This window comes from Micrasema longulum, unplaced genomic scaffold (assembly GCF_059751315.1).
Source record: "Micrasema longulum isolate JH-2025_06_02 unplaced genomic scaffold, ASM5975131v1 h1tg001408l, whole genome shotgun sequence".
NCBI classification, from domain to species: domain Eukaryota; kingdom Metazoa; phylum Arthropoda; class Insecta; order Trichoptera; family Brachycentridae; genus Micrasema; species Micrasema longulum.
Window position 1 is genome coordinate 515,484 of NW_028278594.1, and position 16,361 is coordinate 531,844.

At 31.4% G+C, this 16,361-nt stretch overlaps 1 protein-coding gene across 2 annotated transcripts in view; it reads right to left on the reverse strand.

Annotated features, from left to right (window-relative positions):
* Positions 1-1,102: 1,102 nt before the first annotated feature.
* LOC148275520 (trypsin 3A1-like) overlaps positions 1,103-16,361 on the reverse strand; it is a 28,606-nt gene continuing 13,347 nt past the window's right edge. The window contains exons 3-8 of one of the 2 annotated variants that reach the window (XR_015824007.1): positions 14,941-15,146; positions 9,306-9,394; positions 5,195-5,311; positions 4,148-4,205; positions 3,782-4,002; positions 1,103-1,530 (exon numbers count right to left, since the gene is read on the reverse strand). Coding sequence is in view for 1 of the 2 variants with exons in the window: in XM_088235593.1 (XP_088091719.1) it covers positions 3,887-4,002; positions 4,148-4,205; positions 5,195-5,311; positions 9,306-9,394; positions 14,941-15,146 (586 nt within the window). In the remaining variant the exon portion in view is untranslated. Of the gene's footprint in view, positions 1,531-3,080; positions 4,003-4,147; positions 4,206-5,194; positions 5,312-9,305; positions 9,395-14,940; positions 15,147-16,361 lie in introns of those variants that run through there. The other variant, XM_088235593.1, reaches the window with a different exon arrangement.

The window sequence follows — 16,361 nt, forward strand, 5'->3', positions numbered from 1 at the left end:
TACAGTCAACCATATTTTGAGTGTTTCCAAATATTTGTAGACAAGGCTGAATTTCCCTCCCTAGATTGAAATTAATTGTAACAGTGAGGGAAAACATTTGGAGACTATGTAATTCTAAGCACTTAAATCTAATTGGGTAGTTTAAGTGACATTCACCATTCTGCCTATATTTAAATATACACATCTCTTCATTTCTTCCGTATATTGACTTTTATGAAGTGAAAGAGCTAAAACCTTTATTTTTGTAGTTGATTATATTATTATATATAACACAGCAAAAAAACTGTACATTGATAATTTGACTCTGGATGTAAATAAACGAAAATTAAATGTGATCTTGAATATATTTTACAGGTATACAAGATTAAATGTGTTATTTATAATATTTTATTTTCAATATCTACACATATTTACAAATAATTTACCTACGAATATTTTAGAAGACTTCTTTTAAAAAACATTTTATATACATAAGACAATATATTTTTATGAATGGATCTAGTTATGTATTATAACGATAAAATATACGTCTGTATAGGGCACCTTTAGAATATTCTCTGAGATTATGCCAGACTATGTCTGAGTGCAGGAGGAGTAGATCTTCACTGATGGCAGTCTCTTGACCGATAAAGAAGGTGCAGCATTTGTACCTTTCGATGTCGTGAGAGAGTTGCCGTCGAGAAAGTTGAAACTCGACAGTTTCTGCTCTGTGTTTCAGGCGGAACTCTTTGCGATCAGAGAAGGTCTGATCTACGTTTTGAAGAAACTACCGATCGAGTGGAAAAAAATAACGATCTTGACAGACTGCAATTCAGGCGTCCATGCAATAACCGACTGAAATTTGTCTAAACCAATTGTAATGGACATTAAAACAGATATCCAGAAGCTACGATGTAGACAACAAGGCGTGGAGGCTAAAGCTAAGAAGACTGCTCCCGATTCTGCCGATTTCCTGCTCAGTTTTGCCAAAAGGAAAATAAGAAGTAGGACCCTTTAATTCTGGAATGACCGTCATTTGTATGAAACCAACGGACAAATTACCAAAATGTTTTTCCCGAAGATTTACCATGCCTTTGATTTCAGGAGAATACAGAAAGTCGGCTTTTTTTTTCAAACACTCATGGGTCACAGTGGGTTCATTAGCTACCTGCTTCGCTTCAAGATCTCCAAGATCGACAGCTGTCCATGTGATGATGCAACACCTCAAGATGTCCCTCACCTGTTGATGCGTTGCATCTTATCTAGCTTTCAGAGACATCTGCTAGAGGCGCGATGCAGAAGTATGGGTGATGATACTTCATAAAGAACTCACACGAGAGGTAGTATCTTACTTGGTCAAGGGACATTGGTAAAATAAACCAAAAAAGGACACAAAATGCTAAACACTCTTCTAGTGGAACGGAAGGCCTGTTGATGGTTGTCAACAGGCCGGCGTCTTCAGAAGAGTTTTAGGTGGTTTTTTACTTACAACAGCAAATGCTGATAAGTTCTTGATTGACCCACTATGGAATATTTCTTCTGATGCTAATTCTGAAAGAGAAAATACAAGCTTCTTAAAAGCAGCAAAAATCAAATTTAAGAAATATAAACGTTGTACAAAGGTAAATTAAAAATGGAACGATATAATCTACTATCGGTGGTTCGAGTACTAAAAAAATGTAGCATATTAACAAAAACAATTGGTACCAAAGTATTATATAAAACGGGAATACGTATAAAAATATTAATAAAAAAAAAATTATTTTTTTTTAAAGAAAATAAATATTTGCGTTTTTATGATTTACCCAAATATTTAATTTTGAGGGCCATTTTCAACGAGTTGTAAATAACTCACTATTAGAAAATGGAATCAAATTCGGGTAGAGTGGGATTCGAACCACGGACCTTTGGTCTGTGAGTCCGAGACACAAGCCACGGGACCACAACCCGATATATATATTTTATTTATTTATTTATTCACACTCTTTATCAAAATACAATTCTATATTCCCTTTGCCCAGCTAACAAGGGTACATACCCCGTTCCAAGCTAGGCAATTACATTTTTATATATTATAACAGTTAACAAATTAATATAGAGCACAGACAAACAAAATATAAACTTATTCGGATACACATTTTGATTCATATACATACAGACATACACATATATACACACATGTATATATAAATATACACATATATACACATGTACATACACACACACGTACATACACCCATGCGCATACACATACATACATTCATAAAAACATAGACAATTTATTAAGGCGAAACTTCATGGTTGTATATATCAATCAGTATTTTAATTTTATCAAAATTCTAAATTTATTTATTGAATTTATTTTTATTTTATTAATCTTTGTTTATTTTGGGAATTAATTATTTAATCAAACACTGAATTGAGTTCCATTCAATTAAAAAATGAGGAACTTCAACCCTACGGGAAATTGGATTCAATAAATGTTTTCTTGCGCGAGGTAAAAATTGGAGCATTAAATTACGGCAAAATTTCCTGAAAATATACGATAAAAATAAAAATGGACTACTTTGAATGACGTCACTGGTTCATATGAATCTACCCATGAGAGCTTTGGAAGATTTCCGGTTTGCTTGCCATGGATGGACCATGGGAAGAACTGAATGAAAATAAGCGAAAAAGAACCTTTGACGTCACACGCGGAGTCATTTCAGAAATACAAAACTTTAAAAATAATACCATATATAAAACTGAAAAAAAAAGTTTTGCTTAGTTTAATAGTCTATTTACAAATAAAAAATTTAAAAATCACTGAACTTCGGACATGTACTAGAGCAAAAGAATTCGTTTAAAAATGTCGTATAAAGAAGATAATCATTAAGAAATGCATGCATCATAAAAAGAGAGATTTACTATTCAAAATGTACATGCTTGTTCCTATTTAGCAGATTGTAGTTCCCGAAAAATCTGGTATTGTATAGTATTTATTAAAAATTTTATATACATAAAAGGGCCGGCATATTACCTTAAGGCAGTTTCTTCCTACCTACCCAATCCGTCCAGTTCAAGAAAATAAGAAGGAAATGGACATGTTCTAGATGTTATTTTTTAATTTTTTTTTATTTAACTTTTTGTACATAATGTTATTTGTACATTGGCGGGCTTATTGCCAAATGGCAATTTCTTCCAACCAACCAATAAAATAAAAGTTTTATTTTTATAATTCAAGTTACAGAACATATTCAATAGAAAAAAAATATATTTAAAAGTTAAAAATATATAAAAATAGAAATAAACGTATTTGTTTATAAATTACCTTAAATCAAAACTATTACTCAATGGGAAAAAGGAAAAAAGAGGAAAGAGGAAAAAGGAAAGGAGGTATTAATACAAAATTTGAGAAAAAATAAATTCAAAATCTACACTTTACTATGAAGAGAGGATCCCTCCTCTCGGATGGGAAGGAAAGAATAAGGAGAAAGGAAAAACTTTTACATTTAGGAAGTTACATTTAAATATTGATTGATGTTGTGATAGAGGTTGAAAAGCTCTCTCAGATAAACAGGCGAAGTAGAATTATTAAAAATATTATGAAGAATGGACATAATGTAAATGTTTTTCTATGCCTGATACTAATATATTATTTTTAAAATAACACATTTTGTGATCGACGCGACGCGGCCCCTTTCACATGCAGTATGAGAGTGGTAAGAGTATAAAACAATATTCTCGCCAGTGCACATAATATCGTACAAAAAATCAAAAATGCAGTCTATCAATAAATATATATACCATTATTAATTACCCAAATTAACTATATATCACTGTTCATCTAGGTGTTATGATACACCCTTATTTTAGTACGGACGTTTATCACTTTATCGTTAGCTGAGCGGGGTGGAGTTGGTCTTCATAAGGTGCATGAACTTGCTATAATGTTGTGGATGAAGGGAAGATAACTTGCTACCCTTGTATAAATTCCAGGAAGGTTTGGTCTGGCACATCCTCTACCCCACGAAACGACCCCTAAAATATGAAATAAGTAAAGTAAATATAAATGTCACAAAACACAATTTTTTTATTTTTATATCCTAATAATTCACCAAAAAAACTGTTTTTTCTTTGCAATGACGTTACCCAGAAAACCTAATATTTTAAATTAAACAATTACCTATAATTTCCATTGTTCCATGAGCTCCTTCCAATACCAGAGGTCCTCCACTGTCACCCTAAAAATTAATTGACATATTTTTAAAAATCAAAATAAATTAATCGCATAATTTACACAGACCTCGTCACGTTAAATCGTTGTTTCTTTTGACGAAAATATTTATTTAAGAAAGAAAATAAATTTGATTTTTAAAAAGCTGTTTTTAAGACATATATGAACGTAGTTATGCAGAAAGCAGCACTTTTATGAAAATAGAGAATAATCAAATCTGCACAACATAATGTTTTTAACTTTGATAAATTTATTTATTTATTTATACGCCAAATAAGAATTTTAAGGGGCATATTTATTAAAAATTATTATAAATGCTACAATGCTATAATGGACTTGCAGGGAGTGGAAGGGGGAGAGAGGTGTTTATAATTGAAATTGATTCAGCGATCGTATAAAAGAAGACAACTTGTTATAAAAGTTATCAAGACTGGTATGTTTGTTGGCAGACCTGAGAATTCTGGGCATAGGGGAATGAAAACCATAGTTAGTTCTATGGTTATTGGTATGAAAGAGTAAGTTTTGTCTGAGGTTTCTAGTTGGGATATTTAATTTAACTGAGCTCAGTGGTTCAGACGCATCGAAGAGTGAGTTGAGAATTTAAAATAGGACTAGACAAATGATAAACAATAAAAATATTTTTTTTTTTAAATATTACAAACAAAAATCTAATTATGTATTTGACCAGTTTTAATGATTTTGAAAGTACCGTAAGATTTTTCTAGTGTTGTGGGTGTTTTCCGCAAATTAAGAAATGCCGGTTTTTGTGATTGACACTATTTTCAGAAGGAGATAATTACATTTTTTTGTACGAAAGCTGTCCGGCTGTTTTTAGCAAAACATACATAGCATTGACCTTACTGCACCCGATAACACCAAAATATCATTTTTTCAAAATTGTGGACTGGCTGCTTTCTGCATAACCACGTTCATATAATATTAGGTTCAGACACGGAATAAATTGATTTGATAATACTTTTTAGGGGTTTTTTTTACCTGACAAGCATCGACACCCCCTTTTGTTAATCCAGCACAGATTATTTCACCTGAAACTTTTTTAGCGGGATAACCAGAATTTTTGCACTTGGATTTAGACCAAATCTGCACCAGGGCCTGAAAAATACACAAATTAAAAAAAAGTATTCTTGAAATTAATGTTTCCTGAAGTTATTCCAAACTAAAGAATTAGGAATTATCACATACTACGAATACCGATTAAATATATGTAATATGTAGGAAAAATAGTGATGATGGAAAAATGTTTTTTTCATTATTTTTAAATAAAATTGCTAAAAAATACGCCTCCACAAAAACGCGATAAGATTGGCCTAGACAATCGAGACGTCAAGATTCGTGAATTATTCGATGGTCTATTTGAACGGTCACAAACGACGCTAAACGATTCACTGAATCGTGGCCTATTAGGCTCGTGGTCAATGCAATGAAGCGTTTTCTCGGGAATTTACACTTGTAAATTTAAAAAAAATCATTATGCTACTTTTATAAGTACATTATGTACATTTTTTAAAAATTTACTTGACAGTATTTCAAAGGTCTTTACTAATTAATGACTTCAAAAAAACGTAAAATTCACATATTGTTAATACAAAAGATAATTAATACAAGGGAGAAGGTATAAAGTTATGCTGTGTATTCGATGGTATTCTTACTATTGTTATCGTGTAATAAGTTACATTTCTTCTTATTTACTATTTTTTTCATTATAATTATTATGGCTTGATACGGATAAAGCCTAAAAAGCGATAAAAGGTTAGTGAAAATAAATATTATTATTATTGTTATGGATAACTTCAATAGCGCCATTTTCGTAATATAATACCTCAAAGGCGCTTTACAAAGTGATTAGATAAAGAAATAAATTTAATTCTAACTTTTTAATTTAAAACCTCGAAAACCTTAATTTTATTGCAAAAGACCAACATGGATTTCAAAAAAGAAAGGGTACCTCCACAGCAATGACATCAGTTTGCAACTTTATACAAACCAAAATTGATAAAGGAAATACAGTGACTGCGCTCATACTTGACTTCAAGAAGGCATTTGACACAGTCCACATAGATACCCTTCTAGATAAACTACAACATACAGGAGTTAAGGGACAAGCTCTCAAAATATTTAAAAACTATCTACAAGGTAGAAAACAGTTTACGAACATTGAAGAACACAAAGTGAAATAACAACAATGCAATTCGGAGTACCTCAGGGATCAATATTAGGACCATTGTTTTATATAATATACATTAACGACATAATACACAGTGACATAACGGGAAAAAAAACAATCTATGCGGACGACTTATGAATTTTATATGAAAACAAAAATGACATTGAAACGACTAAAACCATCAACAATGACGTGCGAAAACTATTAGAATGGCCAAAAAAAACTTCTTAACACTAAATGCCAAGAAATGCGATATAATACATTTCGAAACACAAAAGAAGAACCATAACATGAACATAAAAATAAACAATGAAACTCTTAAAGAACTAGAACATGTGACTTACCTAGGACTCACAATGGACGGACAATTAAAATGGACAAAACACATAGACGGACTCACTAAAGTAATGGTATCACTACATAGCCTCTTCTACAAAATTAAAGATTTTATACCAAGAAAGGAAAAAATTATGATGTACGAAGCCTATGTCAAAAGTAAATTGAGTTACATGATCGCCTTCTGGGGAACTGGCAACAAGACAGACATAACAAGAATACAAAGTCAACAAAATAAAACTCTTAAACTAACATACAACCTACCCTACCTGACCTCTACGACTGAACTGTACAAAAGAACACACCAGTTTGACATAAACTACTTGACTAAAATTGTGCACAAAATAACACTGGGAAACATACAAGACGACGAAATAATATTAGTCGAAAATGCTGACATATACAAATATAACACCAGACAACAACAACACTATCATATTGAAAAAGCAAAGACAAACACAGGTCGGTCAAAAATACTACATAATGGACTTAAACACTACAACGACCTACCTTACTACTTGAAAACTTTTACTGGAGACAAATTTAAAATCAATCTGAAAAAGCACATGATGACTGAACTAACTAGACTAGATGAGACATAAAATGACTAGACAATATTAAATTTCTAATGTAACCCTAACGGGTTTTTTAAAATTGTAAATAAATAAATATATAAAAAAAAGAGATATAATGTACTTTGTCACCGCCATATGCTAAGAATTTATGATTTAGAGAACAAGTGGCTTTTAAGTTTCTTCCGAAACATCACTTCACTCTCGCAGTTTCGAACCTATGCAGGGAGAGCATTCTATGCCGTAGGGCCTGCGACCGCAAATGCGCGTTCGCCGAATTTAGTGCGCTGTTTCCGTAGAGGTATAATAACTTTTCCTTTCAACGTAGATGTAGCTGATCTAAGCGTAAGACGTTTGTCTGCTAGTTCATCTGGAATGCAGAGTTCCCTTAGATATTCTGGAGCAGGGTTGTGCAGTGACTTATACATAAGCCAACAGAGTTTGTATTCCAAACTGTGGAAAACGTAGCCAGAGCAATTCCCAAAGTAGTGGAGTGGTATAACTAAACTTAGATATTCCAAAAAAAGCCTCGCTGCGGCATTCAATACAGACTGTAGGCGAGTCATTTTATTCATAGGTAGACCTGCGTAGATACCATTGCAATAATCGACTCTAGACCCTACAAACGCATTTATTAATTGACGGGTGGCATCAACTGGCAAATCTTTGCGTGTGCATTTAATATGTCTCAGCTGGTAAAATCATGAACTTATCGTTCTACTAATTTGAGCGTCAAGAGAAATAGGTATACTGTACAAAATGAAACAAAATTCAAAATGAATATAAAAAAAATAAAATAAAATAGAGTTATACTCGTAGATGTACATGACAGGTAAAGACTTCAAATCTGTTTGCTCAAATAATTTATTTATTTAAATATACAAAATTTAATACAATCAACAATTGTGATATTACGATATAAATAAACGTAATTGTATGTCAGAGGTTTGAATCGCATATGATACATTTCAAAATAAACAATTATCTTTGGGGTGCGTAATAGGGTGGTTAAAAATTAAACAGTTATTCTCCCGAAACAACTGAAATAGTTTCAAAAAAAAATTTAACCATTTAATTTATTTAAACCGGTTTAATTTATTGATGAGAAACTATTGCAGCCGCTGTTTGTGCCAGATTTTTCAACCAACGCTTCTTTTAACTGTTTTTTTTTTTAAGAAATCGTTTTACGAAACAGTTAATACCTTTCTCCTGCTGTCTCAAAAACATCCGCGCGTTACAGTGTTGTTGTAGTCATTACACATGCAAAAAATTAGAGATTTTGAATAACTCGTAATACTTATAGGCAATTGCTTCAAATATTTATAGTTGAAGTCAGAAGTGATAATATTTTTCATCTAATTGGTAAAAACAGGAAAAACTCCATAAGCTCGCAGCGCGGTCGAAAGAACTGCCTCCGACAGAAGCCAAAGAGCTACTAACTGGCATGTGGGAGAAACACTAGAAACTTTACTATTCGCGCGTGTGACGTCTGAAATTGTCTCTCTTGCTCTTTAACTTTAATATCTCCATAATTTATTATATTTATGTAGATATTAAAGTTATTTTAATTTTTGATTTGACAGACCTTTGCAGTGCATTTTAACGACGGTAAAAACAATTTCTTATAATAAATACAGGCACTAATAAAATAAAAAAATAAAATACAACTAAACAAAATTAAACCTAAGACGAAAAAAATAATACTATCTCAAGACAAGATCCGGTCTATCTTAGTGAATTTTTAAATCTATAAAGACTTACACCAAAAAAGTCCAGATCTTGTCTCGAGTTTACAATACGACACAATCGGGACATTGGTGCATGCAAGCCATAGTTTGTGCTGTGTTGATCTGTGTTGATGATGTTTATAACAATTATTAGACGCAATGTGTACTAGCTACACGTCACTTTTGTGAAACGGTAACTACAAACGCCCATCTAGGGATTAATGGAACCCATTTAAGTTGTTTTTGTTTGATAAACTACTTTGCCACTCGTGATAAAGAATACCTACCTGTCGTGGAACATCGGAGGGAGGATCCCTTTCTGCAGTTTTGCCCCATCCCGCAACTATGGCTGTTCTACCGGTATATTCAGCGTCCCCTAAAACATAAATGCGACTTAATAAAAACCCATATATTTACACGGGGTAAAAAATAAACTTATTTAGAATAAAATAAAATGTAAAATATTTTTTTCTGGTCGTAAATGGTTCATATCGATACGTATACCTTAAGAGGATGAGCGGTCTGCCTTTTATTCACTAGTTCCTCAACACAAAGACAACTTAAACAAATACAAACTAACACCATTTTCGGACAAAAGGATTTTAAGTATTATTCAATTAAAATCTATAACCTACTTCCACTATCTATTTATTTTGTTCATAAACGCCCAAAAGGCATTTACAAAAAATATAAATGAAATACATGCTACCATACTAAATAATAAACGCAGAATATACAGAAAAAATACGAGAAATTAGTTAAAAAGGATTTAATAAAAAGTTTTACAATGTAAAAAAAAAACAATAAAAACAAAGATATGCAGGAGAAAACAGTAAGCATATAAACAAAAAATGCAAAGATATAAGCTTATGAAATAAATTATGTAAAGCAAACAATAAATAAAGTGTTACGGTAAGCAAGAAAGATATTTTAAAGTTAAATTAATAAACAAGCAAGCATATATTATCACAAAAAAATAAGAAATAAAATTATGTATATATGAAATGCGTATTTGCCAATACTACAATGCAATTTGATATAATAGTAAAAAATAAAAAACAAGGATAAGGTAATAAAAATAAAGTAAAGTAAGTATTTTTTTAATTTATGGAATTGAATTGTCAATAATAGTTTATATATATTAAAACAATAGTAAAACAATATTATTACAATTTCAATATTTAAACAATTAGTAACGAGAAAATGTTCAAAAAGGCTATAAAAAATGGAAAGTGGAGCTAGGTAGAAGTAAAATGAATTGTCTCATACGCCCAAACCAATATTGAATCAACTGCTCCACAGATGTATAGCGCATGTTATGTTTTTGTTCTTTCGTTGTGCGTTTTTAAATATAAATAACATAGATGTACATAAAAGAATTATAAACATAAATACGCAGTGCTTAAAATTGCCTGAGCATTTTGTTAATTGTCTCTGTTCATTTAGTTATTCTTTTTTTTTTATTCTCAAATGTAAAAATATGTTTAAAAAGTTTATTGTAACGTGTCTTCGGCACGGGTAACTCCAGTGAGGTCACATAATTTTTATTTTTAATTATAGTTTATAAAATAAATAATATGAATAAATAAATACTAAAGTATTCCCGTATTTTCGGTACAGCGATGATTTTTGTAGAAACCATATAAACGAGTAAATATCCACCCTTATTGTGGCCTTACAGTTCGTTTTTTTTTTGTGATAAATCGTCTTTTGTGGGAGCCAAGATCATCCAAAAGCCCTTTAAAACACCTAGATTTATCCATCGTCTTGGACGTACGGAATACAAATATGATTGAAGATATATATGAATGTCAATTTGTATCGACGAATATCTTCAAATCGTATGTTTTCTAGTGTGTATCTTTGTTGAATTACCTTATTTGATAAAATAAAATAATATGATAGCTTAATTGAAGTAAATTCAATTCACTTTCAAATTTATTTATTTATTTATTTAACTTTTTGTACATAATGTTATTTGTACATTGGCGGGCTTATTGCCAAATGGCAATTTCTTCCAACCAACCAATAAAATAAAAGTTTTATTTTTATAATTCAAGTTACAGAACATATTCAATAGAAAAAAATAAAAAATATTAAAAAGTGAAAAATATATAAAAATAGAAATAAACGTATTTGTTTATAAATTACCTTAAATCAAAACTATTACTCAATGGGGAAAAAGCGGAAAGAGGAAAAAGGAAAGGAGGAGAGGTTAAGGAAGAGAAAGGAGATGTTTCTTCAGACGTGATTTAAACAGAGATAATGTAGTAACATCTTTGATGGTGGATGGGAGATGATTCCACAGTCGAGCCGCATGGACACTATATGAGTTAGAGAAGAAAGAGGAATTGTGTATGGGTATTAAGAGAGTGCCTTGAGAATGAGAACGAAGAGGTAAACCATGAACTGATAAGCGTTGAAATTTTTCACACAGGTATATAGGAGCGTTAGGACTATGAAGTACATTGAACAGAAGTGAGAGGGAGTGATAGTCTCTCCGCTGTCTAATTTTGAGCCATTTCAGTTGCCTACGATAATCAGAAATGTGGTCATATTTCCTAAGACCAAAAATGTATCTTATGCATGTATTCTGAAGTCGTTCAAGTTTATCAAATCCAGTTTTAGAAAATCTATCAATTGATATCAAAACAAAAAACACATCACTATAAGTGCGCGAAAGCTTTACACAGTGATATTGACTATATGAAAGCAAATAATTCCAAATAAAACAATTCTTCACTATTAACCAACATTAATTTTAAAAATTGACTAAAAAGTTAACTTTGAACATAAACAAAGAAATGATAACTGTTTTTGAAAAAAAAAAACAAAGCATGCCGACAGTAAAAACATAATCTTACTTCAATATGCTAAAGGCGGCCTCCGTGGTGTAGTGGTCAAGACGCTTGACTCACGCACGGGAGGTTCCGGGTTCGATTCCCGGTGAGAACACAAAAATTAAAATGTGATTTTTATCAAGCCTGGGTGCTCTGTGATGTAATTCATTACTGTAATTAGGCCTCCTGCCTGTTGTGGTGCAAAAAAAAATGTAAAATGTAAATCAATAAGTAGGTACCTAAATTTTGTAAAAGAGGTCTATGACTTGAACCATCCAGGCACTCTGTAGCTGCAGGACCTGAGCCCCGATTATATACGCTATTTTCATCGGCACATATCGAGACAGTTATATAAAGTGTAATAATGACAGTTATTTTTTTTTAAATTTTTTTTTTATATTTTATTCAGAAAACATACAGTCATACAAAATAAGTACTAAAAACAACATTTTTTTAACATAAAAAGAGCAATTAAGTTTTCATAAATTAAAAAGATATAAACATTAAATGTGACAAAAAATAAAAAATAAATAAGAGTTTTAAGTGAGAAAATAATAATTGTTGACATTTGCGTTTTCCATGGAGGTAATAAATTAAAATAAATAAAAATACCGAATGTGCACTCCGAGCCATCCACGCACACACATGAACGCACATATAATTACAAACATATACATTACATGCGGCACATATACATAGCATAAACCACTCAAGATGTACATTCAGCAACTATCCCAAATAATCGACCCCATGAAGAAATTGTCTGTACAAATGCAACGTGCAGTTAAAAATGTCTACATCAATACTGAGTCCGTTATAATTTCTACAGGTACGTCTAATGAATGAATTCGAGGTATAATTGTTTTTACAAGTTGGTACATAAAAAAGGGAATTTAATCTAGTATAGCGAAGAGGACAACGGAAGCCAATATTTTGTAAAAGATACGGCGAATCAACTATGTTATTGAGAATTTTGAAAAGAAAAATTAAATCATATCTAAGGCGCCTTTTTTGTAGTGATTCTATATTAAAATTGATCAAAGATGCGCCGTAATCATTTTCAATGTTACCAAACCATACCATAAACATTATAAAATAAAATCGACGTTTATATACGAAAATAATTACATCTTCATCAGTGAACTGTAACTGAACATATTTAGAAAAAAAAGTGTAAATATTACATTTTTTGTTCAGAAAGCTTACTTTGTCGATAAAATTGCTGAGAAATATAAACTTCCTATTTAAATACGGGTCCTGTTGTAATCTAGCCCCTATTTCAGTGGACGAATTTTGTTTTCTAAAAAGTATTTCCAAAATAGTCTGATTTCTTTTATCTAACTTCTATCTGTTATTTAAATCGATTATACTTGGATACGAGGAACTAGAATGTCTGTCCATGAGCTCTGTAGCTGCAAGGCGTGTTAGGAATCTTATTGTACAGCGCCCTTGAGATGATTTTGATTTTCACTAACATAGCACTATATAAATTATCTAACTATACGGGGTGTTCTTTAAACCCTGTCACATCCGAAACCACGATGATCAGTATGGGCAAGAAGACATATTGGCATACTTTAAAAAATATTTAGAATGAAGAAAATTTGTAAAAATAAAATATTAAAAAGAACAAATGGTCGCTTACTTCTGCAAAGGAGAAGTGAGGGGAGCGCGGCCGCGCAGTTAACGGTGTGTCAGACTCCCCCCTCCCCCCTCCTCGTTTCTCCCCGTAAGAAGTTAGCAACCATTTGTTTTTTTTTTAAATATTTTATTTTGAAAATTTTTATTCGTTCTAAAATTATAATTTATTTTAATGTGCCAATATGTCTTCTTGCTCATACTGATCATCGTGGTTTTGGATGTGATAGGGTTTAAAGAACACCCTGTATAATATCACAACCCCAGAAATACCCTGTCATAAGTCTAAATTTTGCTGTTTTCAGATGTGAATGCGGTCTAACTTAATCTTTATTAGGAGAACACTTACGTATCTCTACGATTTTTTGAGAGAGATATGCCACAAACTTCAGTATTTAAAAAAAATAATTGAGTGTTATATCAAGAAGAACACAGCAGTAATTATTATGCGACATAAATTTAACAGTCAAATGAGCAAATCCTACAAAAAATATTATAATATCAATAGCTATGCATTCAGTTAAGCTAGGCTTTCCTAGGACAGCGGTGCCCGTATTTTAACGGCCGTTAAGAACGGTGATGCGGTGGATAGCCGTCGTAACGTCGACTAGAGAGTGGTTTCCTAGGAAAATGGTGTTAAATGGTGTTGATAACACCGTTTTCCTAGGAAACCACACTCTAGTCACCGTTACGACGGTTATCCACCGCATCACCGTTCACTACGGCCGTTAAAATACGGGCACCGCTGTCCTAGGAAACCCTAGCTTAAGGAGCATTATTAAAATTTAAAAATAATGTAATAAGTATATAACCACTTACTGACTTTTTATGTCTACCGGTTTCAAGACGTACCCGTCTCTTTGTCAGGGCACTCACTACACCAACATGCAAATACTAAAATACACATTTACCTTTACCATCACCGTAGTATATAAAGTATTTATGAAAAAACACTTCAATTATATGCAGAGTTAAAGGGGAAGTAAAAACCACCGGGTTCGAACATCCACTAAAATAGGTTCATTTTATTTAGTGGTGAGTTGGAGAACGGGCAAGGTAGGGGGTTGGGAAGGGGAAGCGCTAAGAGGTTGAAAGTTACACGATTAGTAAATTTTTAAATCAAAAAGTTGGCTTTATTGAAACGACATTTGATTATTTATTAGGGGAATATTATTTTTCAAATATTTTTTAATGTGAAAGACCTCCATCTTATTAATGTAAGTCCCTTTTTATTATTGGAATGTGAAATTTTGACTCTTGTATCCTGAGATAAAATTTTTCAAAAATGTTGTAATAATATTTTCTAACATTAGTAAAAATGTTTGACCGCAAAATTAATGGTTTAAAAATAAATAAAATTAACAAGATTGTCAGGTTTCTTGCAAAATGGCCAATTTAAACATACAACGGTGAACTTTTAAGAGTGCAATATATATAAACAAACCTCTAGCTGGCAGACATATGGGCTTGACGAGGCTGGAAAACTGGACCCCATGCTGGAACTCCAGGACTGCGATATCATTATGGAAGCCATCGATCTGGAAGTTCGGGTGAGGGAAAGCGTTGGAGAATCTCAGACCCTTTCCTGTGGCATGGGCCTCAGACATGGCGTGGACTCCCAACCACCCTCTGAGCTCGACAATATTGACGCTGAAAAATATTGCATTTTTATTTATTTTATTTGTTTATTTATATATACGGCCCATGGGCAATTTTAAGGACATATTTATGTATGGAAAATTATTGTAAAAGAAAATAGAAAGACACAATGGTATATAGTAGACTTGGTGGGAGTGGAAGCGGGAGAGAGGTGTTTATACTTTTTTTTTTTTATTAAATTGAAAACATACTATACATAATTATAAACAATATTCCCAAGGAGTTTTTTTAAAAAAAACTCATTTAGGGACATACAGATAACAAATTTATTTAAAGACGTTTTTATATTTTAAACTATAATATTATTTACAAAAGCAGAAAAATTAAAATTATGATATACTATAAATTAAAAAGGGTATGAAAAATACTTGAAAATAACAAAATAAACGGAAAACTAGGCATGGAAATAAATTCAAAATAATGTTTACATTATGCAATCTGGGAAAGAAAAATGGAAAAAGTTTTAAAAATGTATGTATATATACATACTGAACTAGTACAAAATAAAATCTTTTTTTTTAATTAACAAAATATGCGCACACCCAATACAGGTTATTTTTTTTTATATCAAAAACGTATTGAAATTATGTATACAAGCTAAAAAAAGTATAAAAAAAACACAAATAACATTTAAATAGTATTAAAAATTACATATACAAGCAAAAACGGTTAAATATTAAAAGATATATGTTCAAGATGCGCATTTTCTGGATAAACTAACATTATTTATTCAAAGTACTTCTGGAAAAAATAATTCTTCAATTCGCACGTCCTGTTTCTATATTTTGAAATTGGTACTTTAAATTTTTGTGGCAATTTATTTAATTCCTTGAAACCTATGTATTGTAAAGATCTTGTAGTCGATTCAGTGATCGTATAATATCAATATTAATATATAAGAAATATATATTCAAATGTAGAAAGAATGCGTAAAGAAATTGGCTTGCTCACAGTCAAGCAACAAATTAAATATAATGTAGCAATTTTTATGCATACAATAATTAAGGGGATGAATAAAATAAAAACAATATTAAAATTTAACCAACAATGTCAAACATAAGAAACAAGCGGTAAAAAAAGATAGGATTACCAATGAGGAGAAAAACAGAATCTTAAAACTCATTGTACAAGGGATTGAAGCTGTTCAATGAGTTACCTGAAGAAATAAAGGAAATAGAAAAAATTCAAATATTTCAAATTAATTTG